A 16,049-nucleotide genomic window follows, 5' to 3' on the forward strand; every position below is an offset into this window, starting at 1 on the left:
TTATTTTTAATTTTATAAAATTTAATATTATTATCTGAAATTTAACAAAAAAATTTTAAAAATCAAACTTCAAAATTTTAAAAAATGTAACATTAAAAATATTTTTTTTAGAAATTTGTCCTACTTAATTAAAAATTTTGAAAATTTGCCTTATTGTAAGTTGGATTTTGAAATATTCAAAATAAATTTTCTTGATAATATTCGTATAGAATTATTCTTATTATGAAATTAATAAAATAAATTTAATATATCTAATAACATTAGGTATTAAAGAAATTTTTTATCTGTTTTAATTTTGGTTTTATAAAAATTCGATTATTTATAAATGTATAAAAATTCTATTAAATAAAAATTTCATTTAATGCATAGTACACAACGTTTATGAACAACGATTAGAAATCAATTTTTATTTAACACGGAAATTTAAAAACTTGTTTACCTAAAAAAATATTTTTCTTATTAATTGATTAATAAAAACTATTTATAGGTAAAAAATTATAGAATTTTTCATTCAAAAAAATTATTTCATTGAAAATTTTTTATTATAATAAACGTTGCGAACTTTAGCATCGTGCATAGATATAAATTTTGTTAAATAAAATTTGAATTAGAGTTTTACTGGTAAAAAAAATTGAAAAAGGATTTTCATTTAAAAAAGAGAGAAAGAGAGAGAATTAAAATTTTTGTTATTAAAATATTCTGTTATGAATTTGTTTAAATAAAATTTTTTTGTATAATTAGATCAAATTCTTGAATTAGAAAGAATTTTGTTTAGAAGAAATTTTCAAAAAGAATTATTAAAATTAAAAATTACATTATTAGAAAATAAAATTTTTTCTATATTTTTTCTTCATAAATAAATAATAAAAAAAAGAGTTTAGGGAAGAAAACTAAATGACGACAACAACGACGACGAATTCTAAGAAAAGAATCGTTTGTTGTTGTAGTATTATCATTTGGTGTTTTCCAAGTTCTTTCATTCAATGAATAAGGATTAATTCGAAGTTCCGCTCGTATGGAACGTGTTGGGAAGTCCAATTAAACGTTGAGGGTTCGACTCCCACCAAGCTTTGGCATGTACGTTGTGGGATATCCAATTGCCGATAAGTCACCGTGTCGCTTTTGCTGAAAAAAATGACTCCTTAATCGCGATATGATGCCTTCGTAGGCTTGCTACACGAATACGAATCCGCTGGAGTTCCGTTCCCACAGAGACAGGAACGAACTTTCTGGGGAACTCGTAGTATCAATTCTCTCTCTTTCTCTCATTTTCTCTCTCTCTCTCTCTCTCTCTCTCTCTCTTGGGTGTTTCTTTCTACGTGAAGTTGCGTAATTGCGTGCGTCTAATCGCTGAGGAAATCTACGAAACTTACATAGCGACGACGACGACGTCAAGTCACAGAGAGAGAGAGAGAGAGAAAAAAAAATGAGAGAAAAAAGAAAACCGACGAAATCCCTTTTCTGTCTGTTCTTTAGATTTCATTTAGATTGGCTTCTTGCGATCCTACTTAAAATGAACATCTAATGAGAAAATCCGATAAGATTCTCTTGCTATTGTGTCTAAATGACAAAAGGAAAATATGTGCTTTGGCTTTTAATTTCTTTTCAAAAATAAACGCTTTGCCTGTTTCGATAAACACTGCAAATGATGATGGAATTTAATTAAATTTCAGATAAAAAAAATAAATAACGACTTCAAAAGCGGTACATAAAGAAAGACAAAGAGATTCTTTTATCAATTCAGTAATTTTGAAAATTCTTTAATTTTGTTTTAGAATTTATTTATTATTATTTTTCTATTAATCAAAAATTTATTAAACTAAAAAAAAATTATTTGATTCGAATAATAATCGGTTTAATTAATTATCAAATAAATATTTACTTGTGTAGAATAATTTCTGGATAAAATAATTATTATTTGGTTCAAGTAAATATTTATTTGTTAAATGAAGATAAAATAATTTTACATAAATATAAATAATTTATCAAATAATTTTAGATAAAATTTTTTTAAAAAGTAAATTTTCAAAAATAATTTTCTTCTTTATTCTATAAATGCAATAATTTAAAAATAAAAAAAAACTTGGCAAAATGACTTTTTTGATTTAAAAAAAAAAAAATTTGAGAATTATTCGACAATTCTATCAAATGGAATTTATGTGATCGAATTATTTTTTTCCATAATTTTTTTTTTAACAATTAAATTCATATATAAACAGTAATTTTCTATTTCATTTTCCTAATTTTAGAATTTCAGGCCTCGAAGTCGAAAAAGTCGATTTTTTTTAACAAAATTTAATTGGTTAATAAATATTTTACTTTAAATAACTAATGTTATGAGATATTAAATTCATTTTATTAATTCTGTAATGAGAATAATTCTATAAAAATATTATAAAAAAAATTTATTTCGAATAATTCAGAATCGAACTAATTGTAAGACAAATTTTCAAAATTTTATTTAAGAAGGACAACTTTTAAAAAAAAAATAATTGCAATACTTAATCAAGTTTTACTGATTTTTAAACAAAAATTTTTTTAAATAATAATAATTTTGGAAGAGTTAAAGTTGAAATTTTTAGAAATAATTGAATTTCAAAAGATTTGGTTAATTTTCAGACAATAATTAAATTTTAAAGAAATAAAAATAATATATCAAATAATTTTAGATAATATTTTTTAAAAGTAATTGAATTTTCAAAGATTTACAATTTTGATTTTTGAAATTAATTGAACATCAAGTGATTTTTAATTTAAAATTTTTGATTTCACTACAAAAATTATGAGAAATTGCAGACAAAAATAGAATTTTCAAAATTTTAATTGAAAAAAATGGTTTTAGATAATTGAATATTATATAAATATATATATATAAATCATTGAAAATAATTGAATTTCAGGAGAGTTATAATTGAAATTATCAAATTTCAAAAAATCTTAGATGGAAAATTTTAGAAGCTTTTAAATTGAAAATTTTGAAAATAATTGAATTTCAAAAAATTGTGTTAAATTTCAAACAATAATTATACTAAGAGAAATTTTTAGTGATTTTTGTTGATGAAGAATTTATTAGAAATCACATACAAAAATTGAATTCCAAAAGTTTTTAATTGAAAAATACTTTCAGATAATTGAATTATCGAAGAATATTATAAAAATCATTAAAAATAATTGAAATTTTTGGCAAGTAATTAAATTTCAAGTGATTTTGAATTAAAAATTTTTGGTAACTTTATTTGCTATTTTTTTTTTTTTTAAATTATAAACAATTATTAAATTTCATAAAAATTTCAATTGAAAAATAGTTTAAGATAATTGAATTTGTGAAGAATTTCATTAAAATTATTAAAAAAGATTAATTTAGTGAAGAATTTTAGTTAAAAATTTGTTGAATAATTGAAATAAAGAAGATCTAAAGGAGATCTGCATTATTTACTAAAAAAGACGTATTTTGTTTCCAAAAAAAAAAAAATTTTTTAAATCGAAAAAGTCGAATTTTATGAAAATACCTAAGTCGAAAAATGTCGTATTTTTAAGAAAAAATTGGAAAAAGTCGTATAATTTGAAGCCTGGAATTTTCTAAACAAATATTTTTAAAAATATAAATTTCCAATACAATTTTCCTTAAAATAAGTTTCTAAATCTATTGGTAATTTTTTCTAATTTTCAAATAATTGCAAATTAAATTTAGAAAAAAAAATTCACGGCATTGGGAAAAATTTACTTTTGGCAAAAATAATTAGGAAAAATTAATTAGGAAAATATTTTGAGAAAAAAGTAAATCGTAGGAAAAATGTTTATTAAGAATATAGGTAGACAATTAGACATTGGAGAACAATAAACAAAAAAATATTCATATACTGGAAAAAAATATTATTTATTCAAGTAAAGCCATTTATATACTAGTCCGTATTTAATTCAACATTTTTTTGATCCCAGAAAATTTTACTAGTTTGAAATAAATCTTGAATTAAAAAAATTAGTTGATTAAATGGTTTTCTTGAATCAATGTCAATTTTTTTCACTGTATAACAAATATTTTGCTAATTGAAAAAAATGTTACTAAAATTAAATTAAATTAAATTAAATTAAATTAAGTAAAATAAAATAAAATTTCATTAAATGATAATTATATTAAATAAAAATTTTATTCTATTGATATATTCAGTAAAATAAAGTTTGGTTAAAATATATATATTTTTTTTCACATTTGAATTTGAAAAAAAGTTTCAATTAAAAAAAGGAAAAATCACTTGTCGCGTACAATTAAATTTTTGAAAGTTAGATGCAGGTACGTCGTTTTATATTTATAAATCGAATTCTATTTAATCGTTGAATGATTGTAAGTCTGATGTATATACGCGTGGGCATGTAAAATGCCTACACACATTGAAAGCCTTTAAGGACAGTAAAAGAGGAGAAAAGAAGTTAATTGGTTACGTTGATGCCGTGAAACGGCAAATGTTTGATAACGACACACAACCATGCTCTCCTCTCAACAGCAGCAGCATCAGCAGCACTAGTAGTAGTTAAATGTTCATAGAAATACTCGTGACTTATTCTCTACGATCCAATAAGTTTCTTGATTACTTTCCAACGATTATAAACTAGAAGAAGTATCGTTGTCAACCTTCAAACAAAAAAAAAAAAAAAATAGAAAAACCTCGATGCATTTTATATCATGCGCGCTGTAAACGTTGCAGCTGCCATGGGAATTGGAAATTTAGATCAAGCTTTGCATGTTTTCCCTGTAAAAGAGAAATTCCGTTAAATATTTTATAAGTACAGTTAATTATTGTTATTATTATTATTATTTCGAATATTTAATAACAAATTTGCGAAATAAGTTTTGCGGTAATGAAGAATTGTTTTCTAATGTGGGACTTGAATTATAATTTTAAAAAATAAATTGGTAAATAAAAATTTGTTTTTAATTTTACAGATGATGACGCTTGTCGAAGGATTCTTTTGGAGCAGGAAAGAGAACGAGAGGGAAAATTGAGGGATATTGCTGCATCGTTGACACAGCCGAGAGTCAGAAGGAGTAAACAGAGAACTTCTGAACCAACCAGAGATGTTGTGGATGCAGTTAATAATCAAGACAAATTAGTAAAAAAATTTTTTTTTCGTTAAATATTTTTATTTTCGATTTTTAATATAATTCGGAAATAATACTTAAATTTAATAACAAAAAAAATAAATAAATAAATAGGTATAAAAATAAATATACGAAGCTGAAGTACGCTATACGTTTATGATAAATGATTTTTTAAGAAATAATTTTTTGAAATGAAAAATTGTATAATTTTTTGCCCAAAAAATAAATTTTTTTTGCTTGATTAATTAAAAACTACAAGAAATACTTTTTAAGCGAAAAATTATAGAATTTTTCATTTCAAAAAAATTATTTCTTTAAAAATCGTTTATCAAAAACGTTGCGTACTTCAACTTCGTATAAATATTGTAATAATTTAAATTTTTGATATGAACTTTTTTTAAAAAAATATGTAAAAATTAAAGAAAAAAAATGGACAATGAGAATTTTTAATTGTTTAGTTAAACTTTTTTTTTGGAAATATTAAAAAAAAATTATTATTTATTAAAATATTTAAAAAGAAAAAAAAGTAGGAGAAAATTTATTGAAGTATTTACTCTTTAGGTTTATTTCATATTTTTATTTTCTTCTTATATTATTTTAATTAGTATTTTAAACGGAAAATAAATAATTAATTTTTTTTAGATTCGAGGTGATCCTGATGGTTGTGGTCTCGATATTTCTGGTACGCGATATTCGCCTACATCTGAATTGAGAGTTGATCTTCCAGCTGAAGATTTGTTAAATATAAAGAAAGGCTGGTTGTTAAAACAAGGGCTCAATAAGGTAAATTTATTATTTAAATTTAATTTTTTTGCATTTCTTTTACGAAATTAATTAATTTTTTTCGAGAAAAAAATATTTGTAATTGAACGAAGAGTTATTAAAAAAGAGAAAAATTATATAAAAATATGTTAACAAAAAAGTTAAAATTAACAACAGAATTAATTAATTATTGATTTATTTAGAAAAAAAAGTAGATTTCTTTATTTTTAGTTATTAATATTTTCAGACAATTATCAAATTATTGGATTGCTAATTCCAAATTGTTAATTGAATCAGAATTTAGAAAAATGAATACGTAATTTAAAATTTTAGAAAAAAATAAATACAAAAATAATAATAAATAAATAAATAAATAATTTATAATTTAAAAATAATTATATTCACAAATAATATGTGAAATAATTCAAATAAAAATGTTGTTTCGACTATAAATAAATAAATAAATAAATAATAAATTTATTTCAGGAATGGAATAAACATTGGTTCGTTCTAAGAGGCTGTGGATTGATGTATTATCGAGATCCTAGTGCGGAAGATAAGGGAATTATGGACGGTGTCATCGATCTCAATACTGTAACAGCCGTCACTTCGGTACAAGGAGTTCGAAATTATGGCTTTCAAACAGTGGTAAATTCCTTTTTTTCAAAATATAATATACTCACATAAATCACTTCCATTTTATATCATAAAAAAAACGTTAACTCGATAAAATAATAATTTATTACTCTATATATATATAATAGTGAAAATAAAAAAATCATATTTCGAAATTCATGCAATATTGATAAGAATATTCTAGAGAGGAAAATTTGTAATATATGTATTGTCTTAAAAGTCGGAAGTGGAACTGCAAGAGAGGGCTTTGCACTTCAATTGAATTTACCGGATTAACTCAGGAAAAGGAGGAGTGGCTTGAAAAAATTTAAGTCAATTTCACGCTAGAGTAAATCGAACGCGTGTTATATTATATATATATACACAGAGGCGCTTCATATTGCTCTTTGTCGTTTAAACGCGCTGGTGATTTGTATTCACAATCATTATTATTATTATTATTATTATTATCATTTTAAATAAATTTTAGTTTCACTTTTTCGAATCAATTTATTTCAATTATTTATTATTATTGTTCGTTTTTTTTTGTTTTCAAAGACGTGGGACGATCGTGGCACTACTATTTTATCGGCAATAACCGGAGGTATCCGATCAAGTTGGATGTCAGCCATTAGACGTGCAGCTAATCTACCAGATCCTGAATCCAATGTCGAGTCACACGTCTGTCAAGACAACCAACAAGACATTAATCCTCAATCGCCAACTACGTGAGTCTCTTGAATTTTATCGATAATAAAACAAATTTTTTTTTGTTTTTTATTTTATTCTAAACTAATTTCTTTTTTGGTGAAAATTAATGGGTCAATTTGTTAGATCTTGACTAAAGACGTTGCTGAAATTGTTTGGTTGTATATTACTCGTAAAACAAATTAAAATTATTCCCAAAAACTAAAAATTTGGTAACTTACTGTTAAAAGTTACAAAAAGATGGAGAAGTTTAATTAATTAACTTGAACTCTCCAAAAATTAATTTACTTCTAAAAAATTAAAATGCGACTTTTTCAAATTTCAATTGTGTCAAAAATTTTTACTATGTTCATTTTTTTCAATAATATTTTAATGAAGTTCTTAAAAAATTTAATTATTTAAAACATTTTCTAAAGTTCTTGAAAATATCAGTATGAAACATTTTTATTAAGGAATTAATATAACTTATTTAATTTTATAATAACAATTTTTTGATAATAATAATAAAATATTTATTAACTAATTTTATTTATTTAAAAATAAAAACAGGCCTCGGATTCTACGACTTTTTTGAACTTTTTCAGACTTTTTTTTCAAAAATATGATTTTTTTCGACTTATTTTAATAAAATTCGACTTTTTTTTACATTTTTAAAAAAATTTTTTAACAAAATATGTTTTTTAGTACCTACAATTCAGATCTTCTTCAGATTTTCTTTATTTCAATTATTTAACAAGTTTTTAACTAAAATTCTGTACAAAATTAATTATTTGCAACAATTTTAATGAAATTCTTCACAAATTCAATTATCTTAAACTGTTTTTCAATTAAAATTTTTATGAAATTTAATAATTGTTTATAATTTAAAAAAAAATTAGCAAATAAAGTTACCAAAAGTTTTTAATTCAAAGTCACTTGAAATTTAATTATTTGCCAAAAATTTCAATTATTTTTAATGAATTTTATAATATTCTTCGATAATTCAATTATCTGAAAGCATTTTTAAAATTAAAAACTTTTGGAATTCAATTTTTGTATGTGATTTCTAATAAATTCTTCATCAACAAAAATCACTAAAAATTTCTCTTATTATAATTGTTGTTTGAAATTTAACACAATTTTTTAAAATTCAATTATTTTCAAAATTTTTAATTTAAAAGCTTCTAAAATACTCTAAAATACTTCTAAAATACTCTTCTAATTTAATTATTTCTAAAATTTTCCATCTAAGATTTTTTGAAATTAGATAATTTCAATTATAACTCTCCAGAAATTCAATTAATTTCAATGATTTTTAAAATAATCTTCGAAATTTCAATTATTATCTGAAAGCATTTTTCAAATTAAAAACTTTTGGAATTCAAACAGAAATCACTAAAAATTTATCTTATTATAATTATTGTCTGAAATTTCACCCAATCTTTTGAAATTCAATTATTTTCAAAAATTTCAATTTAAAAGATTCTAAAATTTAATTATTTCTAAAATTTTTCATCTACAGATTTTTTGAAATTTAATAATTTTTTATAATATTCTTCGAAAATTCAATTATCTAAAAACATTTTTCAATTAAAAATTTGAAAATTCTATTTTTGTCTGCAATTTCTAATAATTTTTTTAGTGAAATCAAAAATTTTACATTAAAAATCACTTGATGTTCAATTAATTTCAAAAATCAAAATTGTAAATCTTTGAAAATTCAATTATTTTTAAAAAATGTTATCTACAATTATTTGATATATTATTTTTATTTCTTTAAAATTTAATTATTGTCTGAAAATTAACAATATCTTTTGAAATTCAATTATTTCTAAAAATTTCAACTTTAACTCTTCCAAAATTATTATTATTTAAAAAATTGTTTGTTTAAAAGTCAGTAAAACTTGATTAAGTATTGCCTGAAATTTTTTTTACCATCAAAAACTAACAATGACAAAATTTTTAATTCGAATAAATTTGCGTAAAATCAGACTTGAAAAAATTATAAAAATGGAATTTCAAGATTTTTTTTTTAAAGTTATCCTTCTTAAATAAAATTTTGAAAATTTGTCTTACAATTAGTTCGATTCTGAATTATTCGAAATAAATTTTTTTGATAATATTTTCATAGAATTATTCTCATTACAGAATTAATAAAATGAATTTAATATTTCATAACATTAGTTATTTAAAGTAAAATATTTATTAACCATAATTAAATTTTGCTAAAATAAAAAAAAAATCGAATTTTTCGACTTTTTTTTGGAATATAAATCGACTAAAATGACTTTTTTTGTGCCTTAAATTCGATCCAAGGCCTGATTATGTTTAAAATTTTTACTAAAATTCATTTTTTTAAAATAATATTTCAATGAAGTTCGAAAATTTATTTATTTACATTTTCTAAACTTCTGAATGCGAATAATTTGCATAAATCATAATTTAAACATTTTTTTTCTAAAAAAAGTAATTAAATTTTTTTTTTAATTTGTCCTATACTGAATTGAATTCTTGAAAATTTGTCTCAGTTCAATTCTGAAATTTAACAAATACAATTTTTTAAAAATATCAGTATGAAATATTTTTATTAAAGAATTAATGAAACTTAATTAATTTCTAATAACAATTGTTTGATAATAATAATAAAATATTTACTAATTGTATTTGTTTAAAAATAAAAGAAGGGAATTTTTTTAGTTTTCTTGTAATGTTTATCAACTACAACGACTTTTTTCTTTCTCTAAATTTGATCCGAAGTCTGAAAATGCCAAAAATTAAATTTATTGTAGTTTATTATAAAAAGAGACTAGTTGAATTATAATAGATTGACCCTATAATTTTTTTTTAAAATAATTCGGCAATGTTTTTTAATTTTTATTTTTCTTTTTGCAGCTCGATTACTGAACGAGAGAGAGATTCAATTGTCCCCTCAACACCATTAACACCGCGTTCTGTTTTATTTTCCTCTGACGAGGAATATCGAACAGCATCCGAGGGTGGAAGACGAGAATCGGGTGATTGGTCAGAAATGCCAGTGTCACCGCCACTCACGAGAAATGGTGAATGGTCACTAGCACTAAAAGGATCAAATTGGTCTGATTCGACGAAACATGAATGGTCTGAATTACCACCATCGCCACCATTAACGAGAACTGCATTATCACGTGTTAAAGCAAGATCACGTTCAAGTTCAAGATCAAGAGTCTATAAACGAAGTAGAAGTTCACCGCCAAGTTCACGACGAAGTACACTCGATAGTGTACGTTCGGAAGATTTAATGATGGCCTGCTGTGAATTAGGTGAAGATGAAGAACAAACAAATGGCTTAATTCAAAGTAATAATTGTCTACCTAATAATAATGATAATAATCCATTGATTGTTGAACTTCTTGAGAATCAAGTGACAATGCTGCGTGATCAGCTCGATAAAAATCAATCACATCCAAATACATTGCTAGTCATTATTGAACGTCAGGAGAATGAAATTGAAGATTTAAAATCACAATTAAATCAAGCAAGAACGGAAATTGTTAATACTGAAAAGGAATTGTCAAGATTGAGACAGCAAAAAATTGAGGCTAATATTAGAGAGAAAGAAATTGAGGAATTATTAAATAAAATACAAAGAATGGAAAAAATGAGAAATAAAGATTTGGAGGATTTGGAGAAAATGAAGAAATTATATAATCGCGATAAAGAGGTGCTTGAATGTAAATTATTGGAGAGTGAAGTTATTTTACGTGAAACCACAGAGAGATGTGAATTGATTACAAATGAACTTTCATCGAGTCATAGAACTGTTGAGCGTCTACAAACGGAGATAACGGCTTTAAGCGATAGATTATCGCAAGGTAATATTTTTTTTTTTATTAACTTTTTTTTTTAAAGAAAAAATTACGATGATGAACTTTACAATGTTTATAATCGACAATTTTTAAATATATATTTTTTTGAATGAAAAATTCTATGAATTTTCATCTCAACAAAATTTCTTCCAATGTTTATATTAATCAAAAATTTTATTTTAAAGAAACACTTTTTTTAGATACAAATTTTTATAATTTTCCGTTTCAAAAACTAATTTGTTTTCTAATAGTTAATCATAAACGCTGTAAATTTCAGAATTGTTACTTTTTTCATTTATTTTTTTTTTTAAATTAATTTTTAGAAAAATAGAGCATTCAATATAATTTTTTTTAAACAAATATTTTTTAAAAAATGGTTTTTAACATAAATTAATGAATTACAAAAAATACGATTTATATTAATAATTCACATTAAATATTGTTTAATGTTTATTATTTTATTAAAAAAAAGGCCTTTTTCACACACTTTACATTATTAATTCATTAAAAATAAAATTCAGTCGTAAAATTCGATTATTTTCTAGTTTATCTATTTTTTATTTAAATTATTTTTTCAATTTATAAAATAAATCTTTACATTCTTGAGATTTTTGTCTTTAGAAAAGTAAATAATTTTGTAAGAAAAATAATTTTTGAATTCTTTCTCGATTAAAAATCAAATTGAAATCGATTTTACCGTCACTATTAATTCATTAACGATAAAAATCGATGATTATTAAAAAAATGTTATTTGTATCAAGAATTTTAATTGTTTGAAAAATTGAGTTTTTTTTTATCTATTCGATAGAGTAAAAAGTTCAATTCTTTGGTAATTTAATTATTATTTTAACATTATAATTATTTCCAAAATAAATATAAATGAAAATAACTAAATTTATAAAATAATTTTATATAAACTTTGTATTTTAATAATAATTGAATTGAAAAAAACATTAAATTGTCAAATAATTGAATTTTATTGTTAATGAATTGTAAATATAAAGTGAATTAAATTTTAAAACGTCTCAAAAATTTGCTGAATTTAGAAAAAAATTATAATTTATTTCAACCTATTTTGTTTTTGGTTATATTATATTTAATATGAAATTCTTTATTTTATGTTCAAAATAAATTTTGTATTATTTGTTTATACAGTAATATAGTAAATAATAGTTTTTATTAAATATTTTAAATTAAATTTTAATTAGAAATTAATTATTGATTAATAACCCGAAGAAGGGTTACAAAATTTTTTAAAATTTTTTTCTAACAAGCTGTTTACGATATGTAAATTTTTGAAAAATTTAGAATTTTAATGTTTTCTTATTTTTGAATTATTATAACTTCCTTAAAAAGAAACAAAATTTTAAAAGTTTTTTTTTTCTTCAAAATTGTGTATTTTTACAATTCGATGCAAAAATTTAAGAAAAATAATTTACTACTTTTTTTTACAATTTAAATAGGATTAAAATTTTATTCTTAAAACTGCAAAATTTTCAACAAAAAAATAAAAAACGAAAATTGTATATAATACTTAAATACATTTTTTTACTTTTATTTTTACTTTTTACTTTTTGAAAAATTTAACATATTTTTTATCCAGAAAAACACAAAAAATTAATTTTTAGAAAAAATTTTTAAATAGTTTCGAAAATATTGAAATAATTATTTTCCACGACTGGACTAAGCTAAAAAATTTTTGTAAAAGGAAATAGGTAGTTTTTTTTTTGAAAAAAATCGAAGGATACGAACAGTTTTAAAAATAAAAATCTTAATGTTTAAATTGCAAAAATAAGTAGTGATTTTAAAATTGATGAATTTTTTAGGAAAATATGACATTCAAAAATAAAAAATTCTGAAATTTTAAAAAATTCCTATCTTTTTAAACAGTTGGATAAAAAAATTTTGGAAAAAATTATGGAACCCTTTTTTGGGGTAGAGTAGCAATTGTAAAATTGATTTTTTCAAAAATAAAATTGAATGAATATAGAAAAAAAAAATTTAATTTATTTTCTAAATTATTTCAAACCTCAATTATTACCTAATTAATATATGAATTGTAATTTTCAGGAATTGAAGAAAACGAAAGACTATACACAAGAGTACGTGAACTAGAAGGAAAAAATAGTCTCTCATCAGTGACAAGAGAACGTGGTAAAAGTTTCGATTCATTGAGTGATTTAACAAATATTGATCTTGATTTGGATTTAAATTCATTTGACAAAGAACGTGTAATGGAGGAATACGATGAATTGCGTGGACGTTTTGAAAAGGCAATATTAGAAATTCGTGCAATGCGTAAAGAATTACGTGAGGCTCACGCCGCACAAGATGCCCTTGAACTTGAAGTTTTCGCTTATAAACAAGAATCAGGACGTGCCAACGATACAAATCAAGCTCAAATGCAATTAATGGCAGCAAGAATACAAGATTTAACAAATAAACTCGCAGGCAGTGATAAACAAGTAAGAACATTAAAACAAAAAATGACCAAAGCTGAAACAAGGGATAAGAGACGATCACTTTCATTAAAGGGACGTGAATCATTTCAAATATCACAAGAAGTTGAGGATAAACTTGTTGATTTGGAGAATAAAATTCATGCTATTGAACGTGGTAAAAAGGAAACAAATTCTAATATTAATTTAAAAAAAGAAAAAAGACGCGAGCATCGTAGTTTAGATCGTGCGAGATTACGTAGAAAATCATTGGATAGTGCAACAAATTCTGAACCAATGAAAGTTTTAATACGTCTAAGTACATTGGAGACAAAAGTTGCGGAAAATTTAGCAAGTGACGCTGAAAAAGATTCAAGTGAATGCAGTGAAATAAGTGTTGCCTCATCGACAAGTGAAGTATCATTAGAGGTGTTATCGAGATTAAAAAAATTGGAACGTGCCGTGGCAAAATCAAAACGACGTCTTGAAAAATGTCTTGGTTCAACGCAAGCCGAAGAGAAGGCAGAAAAATGTTTAAGAGCTGTTAATGATATTCTTGATTCATGCGTTGAATGTAAAAAAAATCAAGTAAATTCACAAATAACTGAATCGGTAGGTGTTATAGTGTCTAGATTAGAAATTATACTTAGAGATAAAATGTGTGAATTAATGAAAAAAAGGCAAATACTTGCACAAAATGGTCAGCTTAACGATAAGGAGAAAATGAAATTAATTGCCGAGAGAATTGCATTTGAATGTGTAATATTGAGACAAATAAAATGTGCAATGTCACGAACAACCGATAAGAGTATTGTTTTAGGTGAATTGGTCGAAACTAGTCAGCTTATTTCAAATTTAAAATCAAAGATTTATGGAACTAAGCCCAAAACTTACCAAAATACAAGTTTTATTGATTATCTCACAAGAATATTAGCTAATAAATTTTTGCTAATTAATGGAACAAAAAGTGATAGTTGTACTAGTAATGAAGTAACGGCAGCACAAGCTGAGAGTTTAAATTTTTTACTACAAAAACAAAAGGAAATTAATGAAATAATGCAACGATTTAAGGATGCAAAATTAAAAAATCTTGCTGAGGCATTGGCAACGGAGACATTGAGTTTATCGGAACAGGAGGAATTGAATAATAGTCAAATTAATCAAGAGGATAGAAGGGAGAAAAAATTAGTTGAGGATCGAAGAATACGTGAGGCATGGGCATTGGCACAGGAAACAGTGAGTAAAGAACTTGTACAAGCGGAAATTTCACATTTTATAATGCGTTGCGGACAATTATATGAACAAAATATAACATCTTTCACGGATACTTGTTTTATTTTCGATACAAATATTAATCTTGAAACGTGGGCTGATAAAGCACAAGCAAAATTACGCGAAGAAATGGAATATTCAATTGAAGAATTAACAGCAATTTATGAGGATTGTTTGAGACGAATGAAAATGAATAAAACAAAATATAATATGAAAAATGAATCAAAAGAATTATTAACAGACTATGCTGATGTTGTGGCACAAAAAGCGTTAATTGATGCAAGAATATTTTTACAACAGGAAAATAAACGACAAAAAATTACATTCACAGGAAAAACATTTGTTTCTAGTCTTATTCAACAGGAGGATATTTTAATGAATATTTTTGATGTTGATAAAATGGAAAATAATCCATTACACGATGCTGAATATATTTATTTATATCAACAATTTACAAAAGAATGTGAGGAGAAAATTTCTATGAATAATAATAATAATCATCGTAGTAAGGAGCAATTGAAAAATGTAACACATTCATTGATTTGTATGGAGGAGGATATTATGGGTTTAAAAATGTGTTTAAGTGAAATTGAATGGCCAAAATCAAATTTAACAATTACTGATTGGAATAGTATTTGTCATAAATGTACAGAATTAAAAGAACAAATAAAATGTATAAGTGATTATATTAAAAGTGTCACATGTAAACAATGTGAATTATTGCAAAATCGAATACAGATAATAAATGCTGATCATACACATGAATTGGAGGAATTGCAAAAAAATCAGGAACGTGATTTAATGGATATTAAAGGTGAATGGGATAATCAGAGACATTCAATGACATCGCAATATGAATTAGAAGCGGCGAGTCTTAGGGAGAGAGCGAGATTATTGGAAAATCGTCTCAATGAAATGGATTCAGAACATTCGGCACATGTTAATGAATTGAGATCGGCTTATCAACGTTCAATGACAACGGATTTGGATGCTGACGCTGAAACAAGAAAGAGATATAAGGAGGAGATTAAACAATTGAGAGCACTTTGTGAAAAGGGATTGTTGGCTATGGAAAATTCACATCGACGTACATTGGCTGAAATGGAGGAGAAACATAAACAGGAATTGGAGAGTTTAAGAATTGAAAAGGAACAGGCTCTATCGGAAGAGACGCAAGCGACTTTGGCTGCTCTTGATGCTATGAGAAAAGCACATGAACACGAGGTGCAAAAAGAAATTGCCAAATTTAAACAGGAATTTATAAAACAGGTGCAAGCAAGGGAAGATATTGGAATCCTTCACAAGGAACATGAGTGAGTTTTTCTTTTTTTT

The 16,049-nt window shown here is 23.6% G+C and overlaps 1 protein-coding gene across 2 annotated transcripts in view; it reads left to right on the forward strand.

Annotated features, from left to right (window-relative positions):
• LOC127284015 (protein outspread) overlaps positions 1 to 16,049 on the forward strand; it is a 336,175-nt gene that overhangs the window by 313,860 nt on the left and 6,266 nt on the right. For both annotated transcript variants that reach the window (XM_051309278.1, XM_051309279.1), the window contains exons 8-13: positions 4,943 to 5,109; positions 5,741 to 5,881; positions 6,347 to 6,508; positions 7,034 to 7,203; positions 10,055 to 11,013; positions 13,078 to 16,030. In XM_051309278.1, coding sequence (XP_051165235.1) covers positions 4,943 to 5,109; positions 5,741 to 5,881; positions 6,347 to 6,508; positions 7,034 to 7,203; positions 10,055 to 11,013; positions 13,078 to 16,030 — 4,552 coding nt within the window. The remainder of the gene's footprint in view (positions 1 to 4,942; positions 5,110 to 5,740; positions 5,882 to 6,346; positions 6,509 to 7,033; positions 7,204 to 10,054; positions 11,014 to 13,077; positions 16,031 to 16,049) is intronic.

This window comes from Leptopilina boulardi, unplaced genomic scaffold, assembly GCF_019393585.1.
Source record: "Leptopilina boulardi isolate dan_hultmark-lab unplaced genomic scaffold, ZJU_Lbou_2.1 LbouV2_316, whole genome shotgun sequence".
NCBI lineage: Eukaryota > Metazoa > Arthropoda > Insecta > Hymenoptera > Figitidae > Leptopilina > Leptopilina boulardi.